This window comes from Eschrichtius robustus, chromosome 4 (genome assembly GCF_028021215.1).
Source record: "Eschrichtius robustus isolate mEscRob2 chromosome 4, mEscRob2.pri, whole genome shotgun sequence".
Lineage (NCBI taxonomy): Eukaryota > Metazoa > Chordata > Mammalia > Artiodactyla > Eschrichtiidae > Eschrichtius > Eschrichtius robustus.
Genome location: NC_090827.1, coordinates 85,212,627 through 85,227,799, shown reverse-complemented (window position 1 = coordinate 85,227,799; position 15,173 = coordinate 85,212,627). Strand labels below are relative to the sequence as shown.

Here is a 15,173-nt window from a genome sequence, read left to right as displayed (position 1 = left end):
GCTTTTGCTGTGTCCAATAGCTTTTGGGTCATTTTGTTTTCATTGTCATTTGTTTCTATGTATTTTTTTATTTCTTCTTTGATTTCTTCAGTGATCTCTTGGTTATTTAGTAGCACACTGTTTAGCCTCCATGTATTTGTGGTTTTTACAGTTTTTTCCTGTAATTGATTTCCAATCTCATAGTGTTGTGGTCAGGAAAGGTCCTTGATACAATTTAAATTTTCTTAACTTTACTGAGGCTTGATTTGTGACGCAAGATGTGATCTATCCTGGAGAATGTTCCATGTGCACTTGAGAAGAAAGTGTATTCTGCCACTTTCAGGTGTAATATTCTATAAATATCAATTAAATCTATTTGGTCTGTTGTGTCATTTAAAGCTTGTGTTTCCTTTTTTATTTTCTGTTTGGATGTTCTGTCCATTGGTGTAAGTGGGGTGGTAAAGTCCCCTACTATTATTGTCTTACTGTCAATTTCCCCTTTCATGGTTGTTAGCATATGCCTTATGTATTGAGGTACTCCTATGTTGGGTGCATAAACATTTATAATTGTTATATCTTCTTCTTGGATTGATCCCTTGATCATTATGTAGTGTCCTTCCTTATGTGTTATAACAGTCTTTATTTCAAAGTCTGTTTTATCTGATACAAGTATTGCTACTCCAGCTTTCTTTTGATTTCCATTTGCATGGAATACCTTTTTCCATCCCTTCACTTTCAGTCTGTATGTGTCCCTGTGTCTGAAGTGGGTCTCTTGTAGACAGCATATATATGGGTCTTGTGTTTGTATCCATTCAGCCAGTCTGTGTCTTTTGGTTGGGGCATTTAATCCATTTACATTCAAGGTTATTATCAATATGTATGTTCCTATTACCATTTTCTTAATCGTTTTGGGTTTGTTTTTGTGGGTCTTTTTTTTCTACTGTGTTTCCCGCCTAGAGAAGTTTCCTTAGCGTTTGTTGTAAATCTGGTTTGGTGCTGAATTCTCTTAGCTCTTGCTGGTCTGAAGTGCTTTTGATTTCTCCGTCAAATCTGAAAGAGATCCTTGCCAGGTAGAGTAATCTTGGTTGTAGGTTTTTCTCTTTCTTTATTTTATGTATATCCTGCCACTCCCTTCTGTCCTGCAGAGTTTCTGCTGAAAAATCAGCTGATAACCTTATGGGGATTCCTTTATATGTTATTTTTTGTTTTTCCCTTGCTGCTTTTAATATTTTTTCTTTGAATTTAATTTTTGTTAGTTAGATTAATATGTGTCTTGGTGTGTTTCTCCTAGGGTTTATCCTGTATGGGACTCTCTGCACTTCCTGGACATGGGTGACTATTTCCTTTCCCATGTTAGGGAAGTTTTCCACTATAATCTCTTCAGATATTTTCTCAGACCCTTTCTTTTTCTCTTCTTCTTCTGGGACCCCTATAATTTGAATATTGGTGCGTTTAGTGTTGTCCCAGAGGTCTCTGAGATTGTCTTCAATTCTTTTTTCTTTATTCTGCTCCTTGGCAGATATTTCCACCATTTTGCCTTCCACCTCACTTATTCGTTCTTCTGCCTCAGTTATTCACTTACTGATTCCTTCTAGTGTATTTTTCATTTCAGTTATTGTGTTGTTCATCTCTGTTTGTTCTTTAGCTCTTCTAGATCTTTGTTAAACATTTCTGGTATTTTCTCAATCCGTGCCTCCATTCTATTTCTAAGATTCTGGATCATCTTTACTATCTTTACTCTGAATTCTTTTTCAGGTAGATTGCCTATTTCCTCTTCATTTATTTGGTCTTTTAGGTTTTTACCTTGCTCCTTCATCTGTGACATATTTTTTTGCCATGTCTTTTCTTTTTTCTTTTTTCTTTTTTTATAAATTAATTAATTAATTTATTTATTTACTTTTGGCTGTGTTGGGTCTTCGTTTCTGTGCGAGGGCTTTCTCCAGTTGTAGCGAGCGGGGGCCACTCTTCATCGCGGTGCGTGGGCCTCTCACTGTCGCAGCCTCTCCTTTTGCAGAGCACAGGCTCCAGATGCACAGGCTCAGTAGTTGTGGCTCACGGGCTTAGTTGCTCCGTGGCATGTGGGATCTTCCCAGACCAGGGCTCGAACCTGTGTCCCCTGCATTGGCAGGCAGATTCTTAATGACTGCACCACCAAGGAAGCCCTTTTCTTTTTTTTTGAGTGGCATTGTGTTCCTGTCTTAGGTTGTTTGGCCTAAGGCTTCCAACACTGCAGTTTGTAGGCTGCTGGGTAGAGCTGTGTCTTGGTGCTGAAGTGAGGACCTCCAGGAGACCTCACTCTGATGAATATTCTCTGGGGTCTGAGGTTATCTGTTAGTCCAGTGGTTCGTACTTGGAGCTCCCACTGCAGGAGCTTCAGCCTTACTCCTGACTTGTGAACCAAGATCCTGCAAAACACACGGGGTGGCAAAAAAAAAAAAAAAGAAAGGTGGAAAAGGCCTTGGCTGTGGAGGGCGTGGCCTATGCATGGGTGAGGTTTGGGCAGTGGGCAGGGCCTATGCTTAGTACTCACAGGGCTGGAAAAGGTGGGGGGTGGGGGGGTGGGGCTTAGTCTCAGCAGACCAGAAGTGGCCTCTGGTCTCAGAGGGTGGGCAACCCCACCTGGGAGCCCAGCAGGCTTCCTGGGCTCGAGTGGGCGGGGCAAACACCCTCCACTCCTCTCCTGCTTCTCCTGTCCTGGAGAGTCCCTCCTGCAAGCCTCCTGGCCTCCCTCCTATGTCCCCAGGACCCACTCAGCCTGTAGTGGGCTTCGGAGGGTGGGGATCTGCTTGGGAACTTAGCAGGCTTCCTGGGCCTGAGTGGGTGGGGCAAATGCCTCCCGCTCCTCTCCTGCTCCTTCCATCCTGGAGTGTCCCAACTACCTGCCTCTCCTGTTCTCCCAGGCCTCCCTCCTATGCCCCCAGGACCCACTCAGCCTGGAGTGGGCTTTGGAGAGTGGGAGATCGACCTGGGAGCTTAGGGCCCCAGTGGGTGGAGCAAACGCCCTCCACTCCTCTCCCACTCCTCTGGTCCTGGAGGCCCCCTCCTGCCTGCCTCTCCTGTTCTCTCCCAGATTCCTTTCTATGCCCCCAGGACTAACCCAGCCCGGAGGGGACCTCTGAGGGCATAGGACCCGGCCTGAGAGCCAGCCGACTTCCCCGGTGGATTGGGCAGGGGAAATGCTGGGCCTGCTCCCCCCTGATCCAAGCCCCTGAGGGTCCCTCCAGGTGTGGGAACCCCTCCTCCCCCTCAGCCTCCCTTCAGGCGTCGGTCCTGTCCAGCCTCCACTTCTCCTCCCCCCTCAGTCCTCCGACATCCTACAGGTTCGCTTGGGGGTTCTTCTCGTCTCCTTGGGCATTGGGGTCCCCCACCAGTGTCCAGCAGGCACCCTAGTTGTGGGGAGGTGCAAACTCTGCATCTTCCCACACCACCGTCTTGACTCCTCCCCCCATTCCATTTTAATAAGGGACTTGAGCGTCCATGGATTTTAGTAACCATGGGGGTCCTGGAACCAATCCCCCAGGATACCTAGGGATGACTATATGTATGTTTAGCTATTTTAAGTAACTGTTGGGAATTTATAGCTACCATCCGTTGATCAGCATTCGAAGCACTTCATATATATCATTCTAGTCAATCTTGCCAAACATTCTATGCAATAAAAACTACTATTTGACAGATGAGGAAACTGAGGCTCAAGGTCACTTAGGGGTGGCATATCCAAGGTTTAAACCCAGCATTGTGTACACCCACAGCCCCCGTTCTTAACCACTAATCTATAAGCTAAGAAATCATCCATCTTTCTTGTTATATAATAAAATAATAGTCCTGTTTTCAAAGAATATTTTCTTTAATGCACTCAGTTTCTTTTCTGATTAGAAGTTCTCTGCCCTTCAAATGAATAACTGAGCTGTGAATTTTGATTTGCAAATTCATATTTGTTAAGAAAAGTTCAATATTCCATAAGCAGAAAAGTTTCAGGGATAGCTTGTTTTCCCTATTTTACTGATGGTTAGTAAATCTTTTTTTTCCTCTCTAGTCACCAATGTAGTTAGAAAATAAAAATTGATAGGTTCTTTCCATCCAAACAGAAGTTCTGAGAACAGCACTTGGGGAGTGAGTCATGATTTATTGCTTCTCTAGGGACAAGTGTTGCTGGAGAAAAGACCATTACCTTGCCAACGACTGGCAATATTTCTGCAAGACCAAAAAATAAAGTAGTGAATATGATAGCTATAAAGTAGCAGCAAATGGAGACATTTTGCACATATTTACTGTGATCCAAGGGATTAAAAACTTATGCTCCAAATGCTAGAAATATGGTTAACATTACTTCTCACCATGCAGTGATAATCACACACAGAATAGTATGTGGGGCAATATTTGGAGACAAGATGAGTAAAAGAATAATTATATTTTTATGTCATACTTTCTCTGCAAATAAGGAAATAATTAGATATTCTGATTAAAAAACTAATGCCAACAAGAAATATCCAGGCCTAGGTCTAGCTGCTAGGTTATTGTTTCTACTGGGAATTGAACAAGGGGTATTTTTTTCTTTGAATACATCATTAATGGTAATTTCCAAAGTAGTTCTAGTTTGCTTAATGAGACATTTGACCCTCTATAGCTTCTGGAATTTTTAACTTTCTATTTTAAATAAATAGATGCCCATTGGTAACAAACTTGAAATATTTCTGTATTGGTAATATGGTTTATCATGTTAATGGGGTTTTTGTTCATGTTTTGAGGGGTTGCATAAATCAAGGGTTAGGTTAGGAAGGAAAGGTCTTGCTAGTCTTGCCCTCTTTTGAGAAGAGCTTTGTAGAATGGGAGTTATACTTGTCTTTGGCCACTCTGTCTTTTTTTAGTTCTTTCAACGAACCTATGGTTTTCTGCCTCAAGTCCTTTTCACTTGCCACTGAAGTTTAGGAACTATCTCCAACTACTCCTGCCCACCTCAATCAGTCTCTTCTAATTTTGCTAGACCCTAGTTTAATGTCTTCTCTTCAGAGAGGCTTACTGTGACTATTCTAAAGTAGGCTCCCTTCTTATATCATTTCTGATTATATCCACTTTTTTTCACTTGGTCATGCTTGTTACAGTTTTTATTATTATCTTTATTTGTTTATTGAATGTTAACTCTCAAGGCAGTGATCATGCCTATTACATTCACCTGCATAGATCCAGCAACTTTTTGACATTTAGTAGTTGCCCAATAAATATTGTTAAATGAATAAATGATGGTAAGAGTACCTCTGAAGGAAAAGAAGGAAATTCTTGCTCAAGGGGGGATGCTAGACTGGCAAAGCAATTATAATGTAGGGAATAATAAACTGATACTGGGAAAAGGTGGCAAGTGGAGTAGTTAGAAAGTGCTGTGTTCACATTGAGCAGCTGGGAACAAATTGTAAACAGAATGAGAGTGGAGAGTGTTGAGAATGGCGTTGGTGTGTTTTATTGGCAACGACTAGAAATTTGGTTATTTCAAAAAAGAGGGATTCTGTATGTGCTTAAAATACACTGTGTTGAACTATAGCTATTTTGTCTAAACATTATGTTACCAATGGAAGGTATGGGACATAATTTTATATATCTTTATATTTGCTATACTCTCCAGCTATGTCTTACTCTTGGGTGGCACTCAATAGATGATTGTGGGATACTCATTGCCTGAATGAAAAATGAATTACAAAGATTTATCCACTGAAAAGAACAGCTTAATTTTTTATTTTAGCTTAAGTCAGGTGTGTGAATTATAAATATCTAGGGCATATTATACATCACGGCACATATCTTCTTACACTAGCATATACTTCCTTTTACTTGTAGTCCAATGCAGTGGTCGTGGCTGTGAGTTTCTCTGTGCCTCTGACAAGCTCAGCATATGACAAGATTGCTGGGGCCGCCTAGCTAGCAGATGGGAAGAGAAATAGCATGGACAGGACACTGTCTGTCAACTGCCTTGGCCCACAAATGACACATCACTTTTGCTCACATCCCCTTGGCAAAAGCTAAGCATTTGCTTCTTCTCCCTTAATGCCAGAGGCTGAACAATGTAGTTATGTGTGCATCAAAGCATCTCTCCTTCGTACACACTGGAAGACATTTCACAAAGTTACTAACATCTCTAGTGACGTTAGTTGTGACTTTTGTTTTCAACTTTAAGCTGTTAAGTATTTTCTGAAGTAAGTATAAATTGAGGTTATAATCAGGTGAAGACTTATAAAGATTAAAAAAGCTTGAAGCTCAGTATGAGAGCCAGCTGAGTATCCTCCCTCTGGAGGGTCAGACAGGTTGGGGCACTTACTATGGTATAAGTTCCAATATGTCCTTGTATCTTAGGAGCTTCTTCAGGTGCTTGCCAAAGTGACAGAAAATCCACTGAGCACAGCGTAAGGAGGACCCTTCTCTATGCATGGGTGATTTGGATATGATATTTATCAATGCTGATCACCTGGATTGCTTTGGCTGATCTGGCTGGCTTGGAGGATTTTCCATTCTTCCCTCGCTGTTCCATGTTTCCTTTCCAAAACCTTTCCCTTTGTCAAAGAGAGGAGTGTTTTCTGCTAGCAAAAGTGGGAAAGCAACAAAAGAAAAGATATTTCTTGTTATAACCTGTTAAAAAGCTATTCTTTAGCAAAACTACTTGTGCATGAAGATGAAGGTGTAGATTGAAAATTCATCATATACAATATGGATGAAGTCTAACTGATGATTTAATAAGAGCTAATATTGATAGCTCTATGCAGGCATGTAATATGTTCACTGCCCTTTTTAAAGAGCGTGAAAGACAGAAGGAATAAGCACTGTGAGAAGACTATGCCACCTCCCATCCTACACATTTGATTCCATATTTTATCCCTGGTCTCCATTCTGAGCTGTTAGAGGTATTTCTGCTGCTAAGATCCTTTTCAACACTCACCACTGGCTTCCAAAGTTCAAGTCTTCATTTCCTTGCCCCGTACTTATTTTCTGATTCATTGCATACTACTTTCTTGCCTTGTCTTGTTAAAGCGTCCACCATGGCTATTTAATATTTAAAGGCTGGGATCACTTTGCAGGTTTTAGTTTAAAGGTAACCATAGCAGACACACACACATTCATTATTAATAGCAGAGATGCACTCTAAGTTCTTGGGAATCTTCTTTCGTTTTGATGTTAGTTTCATATGAGTGCTGCTGTCACTAGAATTAAGCTCTGGTATTGTTATATGGAAAGTGGACTAATGCAGTAACCAGGGAACCAGAATTATGTGAACAGCTTATTATGTGGATGGGACCATGCTAAAAAGGGAGATGAAGCCAGAAAATGACAGGTCACGGAAAGTCCGGTTTCGGATCGCGTCATCTCACAGTGGGCGAGTTCTGAAGGAGGTATATGAAGATGGGCAACCGGCAGGCTCTCTGGATTCTGAATGTGCCAGTATCTGTGCCATAGATGGGCTCAGTGAGTCTGATGGACAGCAGAACGGCCACATAGGATCGGAAGGGGACGAGCAGGAGAATGACCAGGATAACTTGCTGGTGTTAGCAAGGGCTGCCAGCGAGAAGGGGTTTGGTACAAGAAGAGTCAACATTTTAAGCAAAAATGGCACAGTCAGAGGTGTTAAATATAAAGTCAGTGCTGGACAAGCTCTATTTAACAATTTGACCAAAGTATTACAGGTAAGTCACTGTACTTTGTCCTTCCTGATCTTTGTTTCTAATTCACCATCTCAACACCTCTCTGTTCTCCAGTTTAAAGCAAACCTCTCTTATTCATGATTCCTACATACTTCATGAGTCACTTCTACATCTAGGATATTGTCTCAACAGCCATTGGTTAAAAATAAGGTCATATGCTTAGCAAACTAGATTGACTTCTCAAAGCCAAATTCCTAACATGTAAGTAGTCTTCTTTTAGGGCGTAATGACTAAAACAATATATCTGTTTCTTAGCCAAGGAAGGGAAGAAGACAGACTGTAGTCTTCAAAGCATTTGAGCAAAGCTTAGGAGTTAATTTCTGGTTAATCATCCTTAAGACACCAGTTTAGCATTTATCATCACTTGTATAGATATTTAAACCAGAAAAGGCTGAGTACTGCATTCAGTGGAGTTGGATTCAGCTGGAATGTTATGTAGATATAAAGGCTTCCTCCCATTCCTGGGGAGGTTGCAGATTTCATCTGAGGTGCATTTCTCCATTAATTTGCTTAAGAACTCTAGGGCAGCACTTGAAAAAGTTATTCTATAAATGTACAGATTGAGATCAGATTTTATAGTAAAAAATTAGCCCTTAAGATATGATAGATTCTGCCCAGTAATGTAGGAATGTATTATTCAGGTCCTGGGCCTTTGGCAATGATCTTATGTTAAGTTTTTGAAATTGCCTGGAAGCATTGGTGAAATGATTTTCTGTTAAAAACAGGCATCATTATTTTCAGGAATGGAGTTCATAATCACTACCATTAAGGTAGCAAGCCAGTATTTTTCATTGTAATACCATTTTATATTCTCAATATTTAAATAAAATGATCTCTTGTGATGAATTATTCAATGCCTTGACATTATATAACAACACGGGAGTGGTGGGGATTTTAACCAAAGACACTTATTTTTCATTTAAAGGAAGTATTTGGAAAAGTCACATCATGAGGATTTAGAAAATAAATCAAAGGATAAAAGCAGTTAAAAGCAAAGGTTTTTTTCATTTATAGAATTTACCCGTGAAGGATTTCACAGCTTAGGGGAGGGGGTTGAGAACCAAAAATCAGAAACTGATGACTATGTTTTACTAGGTTGGACGCAGTCCTGTGTGGATTTCTAGTCATTAGGTTGAGTTCATCTTAGTGGCCTCTGTGTTTCACCCAATGCAGAAATTGTTATTGCTAAAGTGTAGACCAAGACTCTGTAAAAATTGTTTAAAAATGTTTGCATTCTTGTGATTAATTTAGCTTGTCATGATTTCAATTGCTGTATGATTTGGAAGATTATTTACAAAACTGCTGTACCGATTTTAGTACTTAGATTTGAATTTGTTGTTCAGATCTCTCAAGAAACCTATCGTTTATGAGTAAATACCTTAAATCTTCAAAACCTATGAGAGAAGAGCTTTTCCTCCCTATGGCTTTATCCTGATACTGCTATAAATTCACAAAGAGGAAATAGAAGAACTTCCAAAGTCCAAATTTAGTACTAGATTAGGTTGCAATATTTACTTATATTTTTACGCATAATTCCATCCCACCCTTTTTTGGAGAAAAAGTCTGTCATTTTCTAATAATTTAACCTCATTCCGTTTACCCCATGCTTTAAGAAAACAATAATGATTCCTAGCAGAGGTGTCTCAAAGTCTGATATTTAATCAGTTTCTTTTGGTCATTCTTTTTTTAAAAATAATTTTACAGTAATCAGCACATTGTAGGTATTCACAAATTTTGACCATCATCATTAGTTTCATCATCATTATCATTGCCATCATCATCGTGGGAATATTCTCCGATCTCTCCAGGATAAAATGTTAAAGGAGCTCCTACCTTGAATCAGGCTGCCAGCTGCACTATTCTAAGGGGCTCCATTCACATCACTGTGTGAGCAGCACAGCTTGGAGTTGTGCAGTGCAATCTACACAGCGTTATGTCGAGAGCTGACTTGGATACTTGCTGCTTGCTAAGAGATGTGTATGTCATAACGGATGACAAATATCTTAGGCATATGTCTTAGGATGACTGAGTAGGTCACGCCCACAGGCATCCCACAGTACAGTAGCAGAGAAGCCCCAGGGGGTAAAAGCAGAAGTTACCATTCAATTACTCCCGTTAAGTGTGATATAGGGGCCAGATGTGACTCTTCCCTGGATCTCTGTATCTTTTCTGAATTCCTTGGAAAGTAAGCAGCAAACTTAACTAGATGTAACTGTAATGTAGCAATTTCTCTCAGTGAGGAAAAGTGAGGAGTCAGGAGTCATATCTTGGATATTTGATTAAGGTTCCAATGCACAGCCAATCTGATTGAAGAAAGGAACTGTGATTGAAGAAACAGTCAAGTTTTTCTTCCCTTTTTAGGTTATAAAATCTTAAAGCACTCAATCTGAAACTTGAGAGGGAGCCCTAAATACGAATAATATCTTTCAAAGACCCTGTAAATCACTTTGCTTCCTCTCTATTAGTTTTCCATTATGTTATTGCTGTCTCATAAAAATTGGCATGTGCTTTGCAAAAATTTCAGCTGTGCAGAGAATAGTCATTGAAATTATTTGCTCCAAACATTTACACTTCTTAGCAGCACTTATTTAGAAAGTTGTCTGTAAAAGGGACATTAGAACAAATTTTCATTCTGTTTGTCAATTAATTTACCCTATAGAATTCTGGGTAATTGAGAATGTGCAGTATTAATCAAGGTTTTTAAGGGTAGTGATGGGCCAGGAGAGAAAAGGTCGCCTGGATGATCAGGTGGCCCTTATAGACTGTGGTTCGTTGGTGAATCACTCAAGAGCCTGGAGCTGGTCTAAGTTATGGCTTTTCAGATGCCTGACTTTTTCATTTCTCTCAGAGAGGACAAGAATGTAATGCTTAAGAGAGGCCAATTTGGAAATCTGAAAACCTAGAATCTAGTCATGGCCTGGAAATGGGCATGTATTAGAAACTGTTTAGGTTGTTCTTACATACAGTAAAGAGAATTATTGACCTAGATGTAAAAGGAAATTTTAATAAAAAATATTCCTTAGTGTTCTTTATGGCTTCATTGTTTAATGAGGAAAATGAAGCAGATATGTATTGATCTATGATTTTTTTATTCTGATCAGGTTAGATCACCAGGAGGGTATTTCCTGAGCCAAAGATAAATACAGGTATACTGATAGGCATGTTTCCTATTGGTATCCATCACTAGTTTGTTTAGAAACAGGCCCAGAAATCTTACCATTATTCTCTGATATAGGTGTTCTTTTTTAGTTCTCTTTAAGAAATTGTGCTGTAATGATGTTTCTATCTGATAATAATTTTACCCATTATTTGAAAATTTTAGAGAGATTATTTTTTATTTAAAAAAATTATTCCTTTTTATCTCATGCAAGACACATTGCAAAACAACTGCATAGCTCATAGCTCTTCACCCAGTTCACATGATTGAATTTGAGATACACCTTGCTCTTAGCAGCAACATTATTTACAAAGTCTCTTAGGGTGGGTCAATGATACAGACAATTAAGGTCATTAATTTTTTCTAATTTATTCTTATGAGATTACATTTCAGATGGTAATCTTTTCTTGACCTTATCCTCAAACTTTGTAAGCATACTCTGTTAGAATCACGTATATAATTTCCATAATTTTAGTTCCCTCTCTTTCTACAAATTTAACATTACTGTATTAGAGAAAAATAGATGCAAAGAAGGAAGGTAATTTCAGCACATATTATAATAATTTGGTGACTCCTTTCTAAGAACTCGAATTAGACATTAACCTCCATCTATGTATGTACATGCATACCTCTGGCCAACGTGCTCATATTTATGAGCATTCTAACATTTCAAGACAAATAAAATAAAATAAAAATAATAATGCACTTGCAGAACAATTTACATTATGCAAAGGGTTTTACAGACATTATTTTACTTAATTGTACCCAAAATTTTGTGAAATAAACAGGATATTATTATTATGATGATGTCTGTTTTAAAATAACTGAATGTCAGAGAAATTAATTGTTTGGCCCAAAGCTAGAATTCTGCCTGTTGCTGTTTTGGCTTTGTTAGTTTTTAAAAGTATAATGCTCTGTGCTCTATAAAATTCCCAACTTTACCTTTTGAAATATTATAATAATAACAAATGTGAAGATTTACAAGACTAAATGTATCATGTTATGATATCATCTGGTCTTTTGAAACTTCAACGTTTGGTTAGCAGCTTTTAAAATCTATCATTTATTGAATGTTCAATCTTCACCTAGGGGAGGTTTTTCTGCAGTTAAATAGCTTCTATCCAGTTTTAAAGTATACTTTTAAAATTTATCAAAACATCATTTCTATAGCATCATTTGATTGAATTGTCATGAGATTGGAGGAGTTGAGACTGCGGGGGGGGTGGCTAGGTTCACTCAAGGAAGACAGCTGCTCAGCTTTGCTCACTGACCTTAGCATGCAGCCATTAATCTGTATTAACAGAAGTTTCAGGTCATGCTTCTTATCCATCTCTGGTTCACTGAATCTAGCTTCGGTAATAAGGTAATATTCCAGAAAAAAGGAAGTGATACTCTTGACTCTTTAGTCCCAGTGGTTTATGTGGACCACTCTGGAAAAACAACAGCAAGAATAATAGTAAACACTGATTAAGTACCTCATGAATGCCAGGCACTGTTCTCATTATTTATGTGCATTGTTTATTCCTCATAGCAACTCTATAAGGTAGTATCGTTATTAATCAATTAATTACAACTTGAGCTCTTTTCTGTATATGTAACATTAAGTTGTAGGATTTAAAATCACATTTATCCAGGGAAATTCTTATGCAATAGTCTATCAAAGCAAGCATCTACTAATGGAATATTGCCTTCTTAGCTTAGTAGGCAAGAAATTCTAGGATTTTTGATACAATTTCAAACGATGCAGAAAGCTACATTAAGAAATTAGGTGACGTCATCCAAGAAGCAGAAAAAAAGCACCAAAAAATAAGCTGATACTACTGCTAGATTATTTGTGTACAATTAAAGAATTGTTGTAAACTATAGAGTACTGTGACCACCTTCCAGATACCATCACTTTGATACTCTTTATCACAGCATTTGACATTGATACTAATTAGGACCTCAATAAATATTCTTACTTTGAGTTAATGAATTCAGTGACATTCTCTTAGTGGTTATTTCCTTCTTTTCCATCTCTTTGTCTTTGGAGATTTCCTATATTGAATAGGAATAGAGTTTGCATGGTGAAATATTGGTAGCTTGCTCCAATCAATTATTTCTGATGTGAGTTATCTTTAATATTCATTCAGTCATTTATTTAATAACCATTTACTGCATATCTATTATGGAGCAGGCACTATGCTAGATAAGATGAGGAATAAAACCCAATTCCAGCCTTCATGGAATATTCAGTAGTGTATTATGAATGGTTGTGTAAAGTGATTCCTGGAAGAATTCAGATACCACACTTGACTTTGTTTCCCATCTCTAGAGGATTCCCCCCCTCTGTTTTCTTGTTGGCCTATCATAGCGTCTGCCACCCATTTTTCACTTCTCCAATGATTATGTTTTTCTCGGTTTTAGTCTTTCTCTTGTTAGACCATCATTATATTAGATTCCTTTCTTCAGCCTCTCTTGCTTTCTTTCTAATGTTCTTCTGATCTAGGCCCAAGAACTGAAGGGTAATCTGTTCCCAAGATTACCTACAAGTCCCCTAAAGTCCGGAATGGTGACTCTGACCATTAGCACTCACTTATCCAAGTCTTGTGAATCTTATTAAAATTTTCCTCTCCTTAGTGCAAGAAATATCTAAATTGGAATATCTCTCATTTTCGTCAACTTATCAGAATTCTTGTATCATCATGACATTTAAATTTGTGGAAGCTTTGTTTTAATTGCTTGAAGATAAATCCCATGAATCTATCTTAATTCTGACTTTAGAACAACATGCTGAGCAAACCTACAGATTCCACAAGATGACTTGAAACAACTTAATGAACTCTACTGGCAGACCATGGTTACCACATAATTAGGGAATTAGCGCCCAGTGTTTCCAAACTTCGTAAAAACAGTATAAGAGTAGGACTAGACAAATATCCTCTGGCTGGCCTATACATGCTTGCAGATTTCTGATCATTCTCCTAAATCCAGTATTCTGAATATTGTATAAAGCAATATAAACATTTAATAGTCTATAAATTGACACACTATATAAATATATCAATCCCTCAATCATTATTGCCTGGAAGGAATTTTCAAAATGATACACAGAATAAAATACCATACAAAAATTTTTGGTTAAGGAAATTTTATTTATGTGTACAAATCCATTCAACTAAGAATTTGGATCTCTTTGCTTAATTTTATTTTTCTAATAATTCATTATCTCACCTAACTGCTGACAAATTTTTTTTTAACATCTTTATGGGAGTATAATTGCTTTAAAATGTTGTGTTAGTTGCTGCTGTATAACAAAGTGAATCAGCTATATGTATACATATATATCCCCATATCTCCTCCCTCTTGCATCTCCCTCCCACCCTCCCTATCCCACCCCTCTAGGTGGTCACAAAGCACCAAGGTGATCTCCCTGTGCTATGCAGTTGCTTCCCACTAGCTATCTATTTTACATTTGGTAGTGTATATATGTCCATGCCACGCTCTCACTTCGTCCCAGCTTACCCTTCCCCCTCCCCATGTCCTCAAGTCCATTCTCTATGTCTGCATCATTATTCGTGTCCTGACCCTAGATTCTTCAGAACCTTTTTTTTTTTTTAGATTCCACATATATGGGTTAGTATACGGTCTTTGTTTTTCTCTTTCTGACTTACTCCACTCTGTATGACAGTCTCTAGGTCCACCCACCTCATTACAAATAACTCAATTTTGCTTCTTTTTTTTTTTTTTTTAATTAATTAATTAATTTATTTTATTTTTTTTTGGCTGTGTTGGGTCTTCGTTTCTGTGTGAGGGCTTTTTCTAGTTGTGGCAAGCGGGGGCCACTCTTCATCGCGGTGCACGGGCCTCTCACTATCGTGGCCTCTCTTGTTGCGGAGCACAGGCTCCAGACGCACAGGCTCAGTAGTTGTGGCTCACGGGCCTAGTTGCTCCGCGGCATGTGGGATCTTCCCAGACCAGGGCTCGAACCCGTGTCCCCTGCATTAGCAGGCAGATTCTCAACCACTGCGCCACCAGGGAAGCCCAATTTCGCTTCTTTTTATGGCTGAGTGATATTCTGTTGTATATATGTGCCATGTCTTCTTTATCCATTCATCTGTCGATGGACACTTAGGTTGCTTCCATGTCCTGGCTATTGTAAATAGTTTTGCAGTGAACATTGTGGTAGATGGCTCTTTTTGAATTATGGTTTTCTCAGGGTTTATGCCCAGTAGTGGGATTGCTGGGTCGTATGGTAGTTCTATGTTTAGTTTTTTAAGGAACCTCCATACTGTTCTCCATAGTGGCTGTATCAATTTACATTCCCACCAACAGTGCAGGAAGGTTCCTTTTAAAACGTTTCTTGTATTTTCTCC

At 38.7% G+C, this 15,173-nt stretch overlaps 1 protein-coding gene across 5 annotated transcripts in view; it reads left to right on the top strand.

Moving 5' to 3' along the window:
• Positions 1-15,173, top strand: part of GRXCR1 (glutaredoxin and cysteine rich domain containing 1) — a 334,368-nt gene that overhangs the window by 200,678 nt on the left and 118,517 nt on the right. Inside the window, exon 1 of one of the 5 annotated variants that reach the window (XM_068542244.1) lies at positions 7,251-7,643. The exons of the other annotated variants lie outside the window; for them this stretch is intronic. Coding sequence (XP_068398345.1) covers positions 7,260-7,643 — 384 coding nt within the window. The 5' untranslated portion in view covers positions 7,251-7,259. Of the gene's footprint in view, positions 1-7,250; positions 7,644-15,173 lie in introns of those variants that run through there. 5 annotated transcript variants of the gene reach the window in all.